This window comes from Lathamus discolor, chromosome 1, assembly GCF_037157495.1.
Source record: "Lathamus discolor isolate bLatDis1 chromosome 1, bLatDis1.hap1, whole genome shotgun sequence".
Classification (NCBI taxonomy): Eukaryota; Metazoa; Chordata; class Aves; order Psittaciformes; family Psittacidae; genus Lathamus; species Lathamus discolor.
In genome coordinates, this window is record NC_088884.1 from 113,399,749 (window position 1) to 113,412,301 (window position 12,553).

At 43.3% G+C, this 12,553-nt stretch overlaps 1 protein-coding gene across 1 annotated transcript in view; it reads right to left on the minus strand.

Annotated features, from left to right (window-relative positions):
- MTTP (microsomal triglyceride transfer protein) overlaps positions 1-8,509 on the minus strand; it is a 28,237-nt gene extending 19,728 nt beyond the window's left edge. Inside the window, exons 1-4 of the mRNA XM_065691447.1 lie at positions 8,324-8,509; positions 3,398-3,585; positions 2,703-2,846; positions 422-529 (exon numbers count right to left, since the gene is read on the minus strand). Of these exons, the coding sequence (XP_065547519.1) occupies positions 422-529; positions 2,703-2,846; positions 3,398-3,585; positions 8,324-8,384 (501 nt within the window). The 5' untranslated portion in view covers positions 8,385-8,509. The remainder of the gene's footprint in view (positions 1-421; positions 530-2,702; positions 2,847-3,397; positions 3,586-8,323) is intronic.
- Between the last annotated feature and the right edge of the window lie 4,044 nt (positions 8,510-12,553).

Genomic DNA, 12,553 nt, shown 5'->3' on the forward strand with positions numbered 1-12,553 from the left:
AACAGTGTAAGTCAGGTTAAATGGATGTGCCTAAACCATTGTTTAACTTTGTGTGGATGCTCTGATTTAAAATGGCCTAATCCACTGAAGTAAGCTTAGGAAATCAACTGACTTTAAACATCAGTAAAATTTCTTCTATAGTGACCTAGTTTAAGTTGGTTTATTACCAAATTCTGCTAAATTGATAAAAGAATTGAAAATGGATTTTCACCGATTCTTTACGTTAAGTGCAGCAACTTGACTTGTGTCACCAAATATTCAGAAGACTGTCTTTACATCCCCAACCTCAAATGCAATCAAATGGCTGATTTCTGTCACATGCCTTCTGAAGTTAGCAGGAGCCACAGGTCTGTCTTTCAGAGCAGATTGGGCTCTGCCTTTTTCTCTGATGATGGTTATCTTGCCAGATTTAGCACCATACCTCATGGGCAGGACCAGAGTGCAGCTGCAGCTGGAAAAGGCTTGCCAGACCTCTCTTAATGTTTTGAGTAAAAGCAGGTTCATTTTCATATGAGTAGAAGGTTTTGACCTGTAGGAATAAGATCCAAGTATATTACAAATTTGGTTAAATGAGAAAGTAATAGTGAGGAACCTTTCTAGAAAAAGTCCCTTTAGTTTTTTTTCTGATTGGGAAGCTGAATTTGGACCCATTGCCCTTATTTAAACAAACTCCAGGGGCTGCAAGGCCTGGCAATAACAGTACAAACATTTTTAGGGCTTCAGCTGTACCTAAGTACAGTTTCAGTACAGTGAGCATCTTTCCTCCTGTTAATTAGAGATAATTAAGAAGGGAAATGGGAAACTTCACATAATTGCACAAGTGACAAATTTTTTCTACGTACTCTTCAGATAATCCCTCCTCACAGGGGCGTAATATCTATTGCACTTTAGTCACAGATTACAAAAACCCAGAATGAATCACAGGTAAATTACAGTTAGAATGGCTTAAATTACGTGTCAAATGCATCACAACCTTTGTACTTCCATGGGTCACCTGTTGTGCTTGAGCCTCTCCTCTGGTAAGAAGACTTTGCACCTCCACTTCGTATTCAAGGTGCTTTAAAAGTGCTCTTTTTTTTTTCAAGAACTGTAAGTACAATCAGTGTGTTATCTCAGGGCAATCCTGGAAAGTGAAATCACCATGCCAGGGATGAAAGTATCATACCATAGAGAAATCATAAAAGGAGTGCACAGATCCTTTTACCAGAGAAAAAGCACAAGTTTTTAATACTGGATCTCAGTCTTAGCTTAGTGCAAATTGCTCAGTGTATTAGGAGCAGATGTATTTTGACTGTGGTGTTCTGATACCTCTGTTCTCATTTAGGGATGAGTACAGTTGGGAGCCAGTGCTGTCCTGTTTCTTTTTATGTTGTGTAAAACTGATGACAAGGTTGAGTCTGAAAGTTACTGAGCAGGCCTGATAGCAGCTGCAATTCAGTAGGCTGAGCTGGCGGCCAGGGTATGTGCTCAGTGCCTATTTACAGCAGGAGGTAAAGACCCTGCAGGATAGGATGTCACAGCCCTCACTCTGCTCTGCAGAAGAGAAGAGGGAGTGTGACCTTCAACCTTCCTCCTTTTCTCTCTGCTCCTCTACCCACATCCCACCTGCTGAGAATTGCTTGGGCTGCAGATGGGAAAGCACGGCTGTTGGCCTAACACAAGAAGCGATGGGAGGGGGAAGGAGCATAGAGAGGAGGCAGGAGCAGCCATGGCTCAAGTCTTCCCACTGCCTAGCCAGAGCAGGAGGCTAAGTGCAAGGGGACAAGTCAGCAGCTCCACAGGGAAAAAGAGGGAGAGATATATTTACTTCTGAGTGAAACTGGGACTCTGTGAGCTGCAACTGAATGTGGGGAATCCGGCAGTGGGTCAGTGCTTCAGTGCTGACAAAGGGCAGGCTGCAAAACCCAGGCACTCACTGAAACACACCTCCTCAGTGTCCCTTCTCTTCTGAATTTTGCAGACAGTTTCCCAGTAGAGGAACAACATGAAAAGTCATCATTCTTTTAGCATCAAGCTCATTAACTCAGGACTGTTGAAACTGCAGATGACACTGAAGTAAATAATCAAGCCAGAGATGTGGGAAAAGCTATCATGCTATATTTGATAAGGGTTTAAAGTGATTAACAACTGTTCCTCACAGACTCAGTATAACCTCCCTCATCCCAAACTGTATCTCCTTTTCTGCCTTCACACCTTGGATAAAATCCTGGCCTCACTGGAGTCAACAGCACGTATCTTACATAGCAACTGTACATATATCGACATGTATACCCACATATTTGTGGCTGTTTACTTCCATAATGTATGGTGTTCTCAACGCACAAGAGGCTTGGGCTGGAAGGGCCCCTTGTACGGGTGAATTACAGTCTATTCTAAACTATAGTGTTTCATTTGCTATGAGAGTGGTGAGATACTGGAACAGGTTGCCCAGAGAAGTTTGTGAATGCCCCATTCTTGGAAGTGTTCAAGGCCAGGCTGGAGGGGGCTTTGAGCAACCTGGTCTAGTGGGAGGTGCCCCTGCCCCTGGCAGGTTGGAACTAGATGAGCTTTAAGGTCCCTTCCAACCGTAAACATTCTACATAGAACAATAAGACACTATGGCATATTAAGAACAATGAAAGGATAGTGAATTCTCCAAGCCTGTAAGAAAAGATTTGTCTCATATTTCCTTAGGGATTGAATTTTAAAAGACAGGGTCTTACTTTTCCACGGACTAGCTCAAGAACCATAGGCCTCTGTAAAGCTTGTAGATATTCTTTCCCAATGATCTGCTCTGTGTTTTTTCCTTTGAAGATGTTTTTAGCAGCTGGACGTTCATTCGCATTTTCAACTTGAACATCTTTTATCTAGCAAAGTAAAAGCAGAGAAAATACGTGTAGAGAGCAGTCTAGCATTGGCCTGGGGTAAGCTAAATCACCTAATACATCTTTTTTATTTTTCATTTCTGGTTCTGATCATTAACCTTGCATGATTACTATGTCTATGTTTTCAAAAGAAACCAGCACTCACCACTGGACAAATTAGTGGCAGAAAAATTCACCATAAAACTAAGTACCAAACCCAGTTTGTATTTAGCAAATGTCATGATTTTCAGCTAGAACTGAGAATTTCAGATAACCTATTGTCCCTCAGTAGGTGCTTGCACGTCAGTTGTTTGAAACTGTAGAAGCTGTATGAAGCCACTTCAAAATACAGGAGATATTCTGAAGTTCTGGCTTATGATGTTAGATATTTTCTTGTGAGTCTTATTCTATATGAATCAGCTTATCGAAGAAACTGGTTGTAGGTGATAAGAAGAATAAAATGTTTAGCTCATCTTCTGATAATGAGTTCTTCGAGATTAGATTTGCAGTTAGATAAATGGGCATGCTTTAAGTTGTCTGATGGCATTCATTACCGTAACTTTGACCAACTGGTCATCATCATTCTCAGGGTTTCTCCATAACAGATTGACATCCACACCAGAAGAAAGACGGTATCCTGCACTTTTCTGCAGTGATGCTTTCACACGATCAACATACACTTCAGTGGAGTAAGCAAATTTATATAGCTTGTCATTATTTAAGCTTGGTCCAGTAGTGTGCCCTGTTTGGGAAGCAAAAACAGTGTTTTAGAACTGACTGACTCACACAATCTGTTATTTTTTTCTAAGAAACAGCTTTAGAAAAATGAAAAAATTAGTTGCCAACAAAAAATTTATGGGACTGAACCTGCTACCCTTAATTACAGAGGCTTGTCCCACTGGAGCAGCTGGAGGATTTTCATGATTAAGTTGACACTAATCCCCTATATTTAAGATAAGAACGTACAGAAAACCCTTTGTTCTATCTCTACACTTAAATAAATAAAAGAAAATAGAATTCTTTACTTCAGACATACTAGAGTTCGAAATTGATCCAAAAGTATCTGCAACTCCAAATACTGTAACTAATCATACAATTTGTGTGCTTAGCAATTTGAAATGCACTAATGTAATCTGTTGGAGCCAACAGAAATTGCTCTCTGCATCTATTTCACATTTATTGGGAATTTTTCCATTGAGCTTTACTTGGGGGTGATAGGAATGTAATGAAGACATTGGGAAAATATTTTTAGATTAAGTAATTAAGCCCTTGTTCTTTAACTTAAAGAATTGTCCCTTTAGCTGTGCCTCTGCTAACTGATGTATTTTAAGGGATATAAAAGCCAAATTCTAGCATAAATGCAATTTGCATACACAATTTATGGTGCCATTTCCGTCTGCATTAACGACAACTCAGATAGACTGTTCCCTAGGGATTCAGTTGCACTCTTGTTACTGTAAATGAAATCTGTAGTATACAAATGAGTTATGTTTTTCCTTCATCAAACTGCTTACTACCACACTATTTCCTATCTTCTCTTTCTTTTGCCTCATGCACAGACACGTGGGGAACCTGTGGCACAGTGTCACAACTCTACCCAGCCTCAGGCACAGGAATTAAGAACCTGCCCCTAAAATCTTTGTCTAAGGAAAATCAATTTCTTCTTGAATACCCTTCAAATATTTTCTCATGAAGGGTATACATAACATCCCTTTTCACTCCTTTCGATGGCTTCCCTCTGCTGGTGTGGATGGCTACAAAGGTCTCTTCCAGACATGAAAAACTGGTGAAATCAGTAGAGGGAAGGGAAAAGAGGAGAGGCTGGCTGAACACAAAGTGCTGTTACGTCCACAAAGCAAATACACATACAGTGACCTTAGGTGCTATCTGTAAGCAGCACGGCACTAGCCTCTCAGACCCAAATGCTGAACCACTGAATCCATTGGGAATTTCTTCATGGAGTTCAGAAAGTACAGAGCAGAAATGATAACAGAGTTAATCTAAGAAAAGCAAAGTGCTGTCCTCAGGGAGGTGCATCTCAGTCTTATGACAAGTGCAGGGAAAAAATATAATCTATCAAAACATCTCAAGACAAATTCTTAAGCATGCTGTAATGTAATCAGTGTGTTCAAAGTCCCTTGCAGAGAATCAGCAGCATATCTTGATTTATGCCATGTCCCTTAGTGTTTTATTTGACTCTGCTAAATAAATTACAAATCACTGTATTGGTAAAAAAGAAAATCAAAGCCTTATTTCACTCTTAGATTTTAAATCCCAATTAGGTAGGTATAGTTCACAGTATAGTTCCATCATGGCGGATGGATATATTCTGCAGTCCTCCAAGGGTCCAAAACTGCCTTTCTTAAGGTTTTGTTTGCTTCCTTCCCCTGTTCATAGCAGTAGATGAAGGTCAGCTTTATAGAACCTTTCCCTGATGAAAATGGTCACCCCACCATGTTTGGTCAGTAAGTTGCGTAAATTGGCAAAGCTACCAAACTAAACTGACTTATGCTTTACGCCTGCTGGAGATGTGGCACAGCAAATTTGGTAATCCAGGGAGAGCAGCCTGTTTGCATGAGGTACAGTTCATTTTTTTTGCAGGGAAGCTGAAGCGTTAATGTTGGCATGACAGGGCTTTTCTGGTTTTGCATGTCTTGTGCATCTGCTTCGAAACAAAGTGGCTAAGAGGTATAAAACCCTTCCTTCAGTTTACTGTGAATTTCCTAACCCCTTCCCCAGTTCCTCTCACTCCTATCAGTTTTGAAGCTACATTGCCCTTGAGAGCAGAGTGTGCTCAGTGCTTGCCCAGAGGTAGCTGCACCTTTCTGGGACATTCATGGTTCCTTGCTGTACCTTGGAGCTGGTTGCCTCCTAGTTCAAAATGTCCTTCATTTGCAGCAGAAATGGCAGTGCTGATGATTTAATATCAGCCAAGGTTTTATGAATGCCGCCCACTAGGTGCTTTCTAAACACAGAGGGTGACACAGTCCCATCTGAAGACAAGAGGTGGGGGGCAAGCATGTTCAAGAAAAATTATCTGGGTGCTGAGAGACATGTGTCTTAGTAGTTAAGGTGGATGTTTGTGGTTTTGCTCCCTTTCTCTTTTCAGTTAAAAGCATCTTTCACCCACCCACTTCCTTTTCCCACATCTCAGCCTATAGATCTTTTTCCCATTTTCAAGTGTTCCTTCCCTCTTCCTCCCTTTTAGCATTTGCTGGTCCCCATGTAGAAAAGAGCTTCTCCCTCCTGAAGGAAATAGGTGAACAAATGACACAGCAGCTTCTTGCAAATGTCATGGAAGAGATAGATAATCACAAAGTATTTCTGGGAGCTAGAAGAAGATTAAGTTCTGAAAGCTTTCACCATTTCACTTGCGGAAAACACTACAGGAGCCAGGACAGAAGACACCTTTGGTTGCAAGACTGGTCTCACTGATGGAAAAGGGTAAGCCAGCAGTGGATCATGGTAAGAGAAACAGCAGAGATAAAGCAGTTCCCGAGGGGTTAGCACTTACCCCAGTGCAAATGGGGAAGCCAAGAGAGACAACTAGATAATGTGATCGGTTTGAGAAGCAAGGGGGATATTGGTGGCTGAGGGACAGAGACAGTGTCACTTCCCAGAACCAGTATTCAAAACAGTGTAACTAAATTTTCATACCATCTTTCATGAAGAAAACACCTGTACTACTAAAAAAATTATATTCCTACACCTTTGATAGAAACTTTTCTTAAAAAAAAACCCTGCCTTTAGAAGCTCTTTCCTTTGTATTCAGCACAGCACTGGAATCCATGCCGCCTGTACAGCAATTACCATTTCAGCTGATAGCAAATGTCCCACTGACTGAGAAGGAAGGAGAGATGGACATAAGATTGCAATTGGCCATGCTCTCTTGGGGTCAGAAGTGCCTGCTTTCAAGGTGGAGTGCATAACACATAGTTTGACTAGTAATGTTAAGTGTCTGTCATTAAGGGTAACATGCCAAGTCTATAATTAAATCATGATACTGTATAATACAGAAGGTTACACTGCATGAGTAGAGACAGCTGTCAAGCCCTGTGCCTTTTATTAATACATATGGCATGCACAGCATGTGTGTCTCTACTTGCTAGCTCTACCTTCATAAATTATATTTGCCACTGTTTCTGATACTGGATAGCTTTAAAAGCAAACCCCATCCGTTTCTTTGAAAATACTTTTCAAGTAGAACTGAAGTAAGAAAATTTCATGTGAGCTGATCTAGCTGACTTGAAAAGAATATTCCTTCCATATTTTCGAAACACAGCATGGCCTGGTGGAAAGGTAAAACACTCATCCTAATCCCAGCTCTGTCACTGAGGCACTAAGGGCCTTGGGCCAGTAAATTAGCTCTCAATCTCTCTGCACAAGAGTGAGAGAAGACCCGGCAGAGCTGAAGGGAGGACTAATTAATGAGAAAATCCTTGCTGGGTATCCTGGCGATGTGAAGCGACAAGGAAATATTACTTCATACCAAGAAGGAGCTTTGCTCAACTGATGTTAAGGAGAAGCTGGGACAAGCAGATACCAGAAATATGGCACACCGGCATCTAGCCATAATCATTACTTGGCATTACACTCATGGGTAGAGGAACTACCTGCAAACTTCTCCTGTCATAAGGGGGTATGGACGTAGGGAGGAAAGTTGCTGCTGTGTGCTTACACTGACACAGTGTCCTGGATGCTGTGCAGGGAGCAGAGGGAGGCACCCATGAGAGCACCTCTACAGCCTTTTTAATAGTTGAACCTAGGATGGCATGCCCTCTCCCTGCTCCTCATCATAATACATACTCGTTAAACCAAAAGCTGGGTGTTGGCTCGTGTTTTAAGGTTTCTGCTCCTCTAAATTTAATGTCAGGTTGTACACAAAGGGCCACTACTAAAGACACATTTCCTTGCTTCATACACTGCCACTGCTGAAGTGGGCAGTCTCCAGATTTCATACGCTTGACATTTGTCAGCACACCTGAGTAAAGCCCTGCTCCCAGAGCTTGTGCAGACATCCAGGTTTTCATGACTTACTGCAGAGCAAGCTTCCCATGAAATTAATGGGATGCTTGTTACCGACTTTAGGGGTAGCCGATTCAACTGCTCAGAAGCTGAAACCTGGAGAGCCCTGAGCACTTCCTGGCCCTGCTCCACCAAAGCCCTTCTGTGTGTTTAACTTTTGAGTGTGTGAATAGTCTCTTTCAAGTCGGTGCCCCCACAGCATGTCCTGACTAAGCAAGGTCATGATCCTCAGTCTCCTAGCTCACACTGCTGGCCCTGTGCACCTGAAAACAGACTCCTCTATCCCCTCTGCTGACATGAATGCCACAAGTGCCTAAACCTTTGTAATTACTAAATGAGTTTGTATTACTCAAGGATGGATAAGTAAAGATGATAATTTTTGATGCAAAACAGACCCGCATACTGGTTATGCCTCCGCTGAGCCAAAAGCTGAATCAAGCCCGGTACAGACCTACCTTTGACAGAGGCTGAGTAGGTGGAAATGATGCAAAGGAACAGCACAGTAAGAAGAATCATGCTGGACTCCCGTGAGCTTCTGACTGCAGCATGGAAGTGTGAGAGCCTCCAAGAAGTGAGCTGCTGACAGTGGAGGGGTGCCTTCCAAGAGAGACGCAGGGCTGGCCACACTGTTTATCTAGATGTAGTAAAGGTCAGATTCCAAATTCCACACTCAGGTACTAAGTTCATCAAAGGACTTCCAGTTAATTATTAAGAACTAAGGTAACTGGTGGTTTCTATCCCATTTATCGATCGCCTCAGCTTTCATTTTTGAATGCTAAGCCCATGCAGCCACATTTGCGAGTGGGGGAGCCCACCTCCAGTCCTGGCAGGATCAGGAGATCCTGTCACTCCTCCTCTGTCTGAACAAAAGGGCCATGAGGTCTATTGCTACCAGGGGCCAGATCCTCACCACTGTCTTCACTGTCTTGTATCAACTCTGTGAACAACCCCAGAGGCAGATGACTTTTAAAGGTCTTCCTGGAAGCAAAAGTACATAGAATTTATCAGTGCTATCCCTAAAAGTGTTGCTATTTTTATAGAGACTAAAATGCATGTCAGTTCCTGCTATATTATATCCTACCAAACAGATTCTCTTTCTTCCAGCAGCCTTAGCACCCATCTTACATCATTGCAGTGGCAGAGGTTAGAGACTGAAAAGGTGAGATAAACCAGCCATTCTGTCCCACCTCAGTGAAGAGAACCTGCTTGTCTGGGTCTGGGAGCAGGGCAAACCAAGCCCTCATATTCACCCCTATTTTTCCCTTTTCTGGCACTCACTTTACCACCTCCCCTGATAAGCTCCCAGCTGACTAACCCATGTGCTTCCCTGTTTCCTCTGAGATTAAATCCCTGGCCATGTCACAATAAGCCTCAGGGCCACAGGGCTTGCTAAAGGACCTCCTTGTCCCTTAGGTGATGGTGGGGCAGTAGGTCACCTCCCTGTGTTCCTTAGCACACCCTGGGTGTCACAGCCTGCATCCCCTTCCCCAGCATACAAAGCCTCCCTTGCTCTGTGAGGAGGGAGGATCTGGTCCTACTTGTAGAGGAGGCACACCAGTGAGCCATCACCATGATCCTCTATTCCACTTTCAGAGATTGCTTTAACAAGACTGTGAGCTACAAACACCCCAACTGAATCAGTGCCACCCCTGGCTGTATTTAGCTGCTTCCAACACTCCATTACTGCCACCAGCTCCTCTGTATTAGTAAGGGATTGCAAAGTGAGAACAGCCTTCACCTTGAGTGGTATAAATGCCTCCTTTGTTGCCCTGTGGTAAAAGAAAAGCTGAGCACTGTGTATGTCAGTCATTGCCCAGCAGTGGGAAACAGCAGGTCCATGCCAATGCTTCTTGCTCACGCTCATCTCCACACCTTGTGGGAGTCCCCTTGGGAGCTCTTCACATGCTGTGTGTGTGAGTGTGCATGCACATGGGAGGAAGGAGATTAGTAGGAAACCATGGGGACTGCTACTGCTTCTCCCCAGTTCGTGGTTATTTATCATGCTTCCCCAGCACAGGCTGTGACATGCTCCTGAATTCAAGGGACTGGGGCAGAGAACTCCAGCTGAACCTTTTGCTGCATTTGGTAAACAAGAAGCTTGCCAGGCTGTTTGCAAAACGAACTCTGGCTAGAGGGAAACTGGAGGTATAGATCATGCTTTGGAAATGCAATGTTCACACTTCACTCATGAGGAGGAGTTGGTGTTGGTCTGAAACCTGGAGAGAAGCAGTTGTCCTCTTCTTATGCTTTTGGGACACAGGAAATTTATTTCTTCCTTGCAATAATGCTATTAATAAAAGGGACTCTCTTAGACACTAGAATATCAGAGGCCATATCGCCTACTGAGGTAAATCAGTATATCTTTTTGGACACCACTATAGTAGTGCCAGTTACAGAAGTAAGGTTTTAACCATCATATAGAGAAATAGTGTACATACATTGCCGTGTGCATATACATATATACACCTCTACACATACCCATAATGCATGCTAGGTATATTCCTCGAATGTCTTACAACCAAGAGGCTAGAGCCTCATCTCAGTTATGGCCAGAGTAAATCAGCAGTGACTTCCTTGAAGTCAAATTACACCAATGAAAGAAGTGTTGTGCCCACCAAAGTCCATTACACGCAGAGGTTGCAGAATGAGCCCCTAATGCACACTTCACGCCATGCTGGCATATGTACTGGGGTCAAAGTATTACTGTTGCTGCACATTTTCCAGAGTTCAAACTATAAGACTCATATCTTTATACAACCTAATAAAACTGATGAGATTTCCTCACATATTCTGAGATCAACCAAATGTTTTTGTCTTCTCTTCACAAGCAACATTGTGAAGATCTCAGTTTTTAACTCGAACTTTCAGCTATGTGCACCAAAATACCCCAGTCCATCTTCACCCTTCACCTGATGCCTGTGTGCCCCAGCTCCTGCTGTTTTGGTGAGTAAGACACCATCCATCCCTGCCACTGGCAGAAGACACCCAGCCAAGCCACTGGCTAAAGGTGAAGTGTCACACTGACTAAGGCATGTGTCATCTGCATCCTAAGCTTCGCATGAGTGCTGCAGTCAGACCTGCCCCACAGAGAGTGATATCAGTATCTGCACCTGGGCCTCCATGGAGAATCTTGTTTCTTTTCTCCACACTCTGCTTCTCGGCCTGCAGTGCTGTTTCTACCAAACGCTTCAATATGCAGTTTTAGACTATGGGGTATTGAGTTTGTTCTGTTGCTGGAGGAAGCTCTCCCTTTGATCGAGCATCTTGAAAAGTCATGTCATAGCTGTTCAAGATAATGAAATTCAGTCAGATAGCTCTTTCTAGGTATTTGCAACTGCTCAGGGCGTCATTTTGCTTTGTCACCACTTGGCACTTGGCAGGCTTCAGCAGAAGTTGCAGCGTCTGAGGACATCGGGGTCTGGGTTAGCTCTGGAAAGTGCAATATGAGAAAACCAGATTTATAAATCAAAACATGTAGGCACTTTCTTCATTCTAAGAAAAAGCGCATCTGAATACTGAGAATATTTGTTAGATGCTTTTTGGATTTTTTGAAAAAAGCAAGCAAGCAAACAGGCTTCTACTGGTAACTGATCTGCAGCATTTTAATGACCAAAAGAAAACAAAGGATTCTGCATAAGGACAGTGGCGCTTTTGGACTTGTGTGATGCTGGAGTGTAAAGCTAGATATTAATAGTAACATGAGTGAGGTTTTAAATAGACACTAGCAAAAGCAAATGCAAATCTAGCTATTTTTAAAGCAATGCAGGGAATAGGAATCACAAAGTAAATCAAATACTACAGCAGATACTAAATACCAACAGCAGTTAAAGATCAGTGTCTTACTATAGAGACACCATAGTTTTGTGACTGTAATGCAGCCGTAGTAAACCTGAAACCAGCACTAAAACTGAAAGGCTGTGTATATCTGGAACCAATGAAACTTGAGATAAACATTGATGCAGATGAAAATGGTATTTTGGTAGCACATACTCGTATGTTTGCTAACTTTGTGCGCCTCACTAACCAGGGGCAAACGGATATCTCAATATTTAGTCTGCCCAAAATACATTTTTCTCATATAATCCCAGCCTCCAGAACTCCTGTACCAGGGCAGCATTCTTTCATGAAGTCACCTGAAGGCAAAAGAGCGTCTCCCTTTGTTGAGTACTGACACCAGAGTTTAAAAAGTGAATTGGCGGTGGCCTTCGAAAATATGAAGCATGAAGGCACATACCCCTTTTTAGGAGCCAGAGGGAACACAGCATTGCTGGGGGACCTTTGGAGCTAGAAATCTGCTCTCAGGAATGCCACCACTTAAAAATACTTCCCTGGCCCCTGTGTGAACTCGGTGGTGTCATCAAAACCATCAGATAAAAATAAGGTTTTCTTTTCGCTCCTCTTAATCCCGTGGAGCCACCGCAGCCAGAAGCAGGGGGGAAGCGCAGCGTTCCTCCTGACTCTCACTCACCAGGGCCATGAGGAAGGCTGCGGGGCCTGGCATGGCGTGTTTCAAAGCAGTCAGCTCTCCTGTGTACCTGCCTGCAAGGAGAGGCCCTGAAAGCCCCTGAAGCCTGACCACTTATGTCCACCGTCACTCACACCGCTGTCACGGCAGGGCAGCATGGCAGGGCTGGCAGCAGCTGCCGCCGACAGCCAGCCTGTTACGAGCAATGATCCCTGGCAGT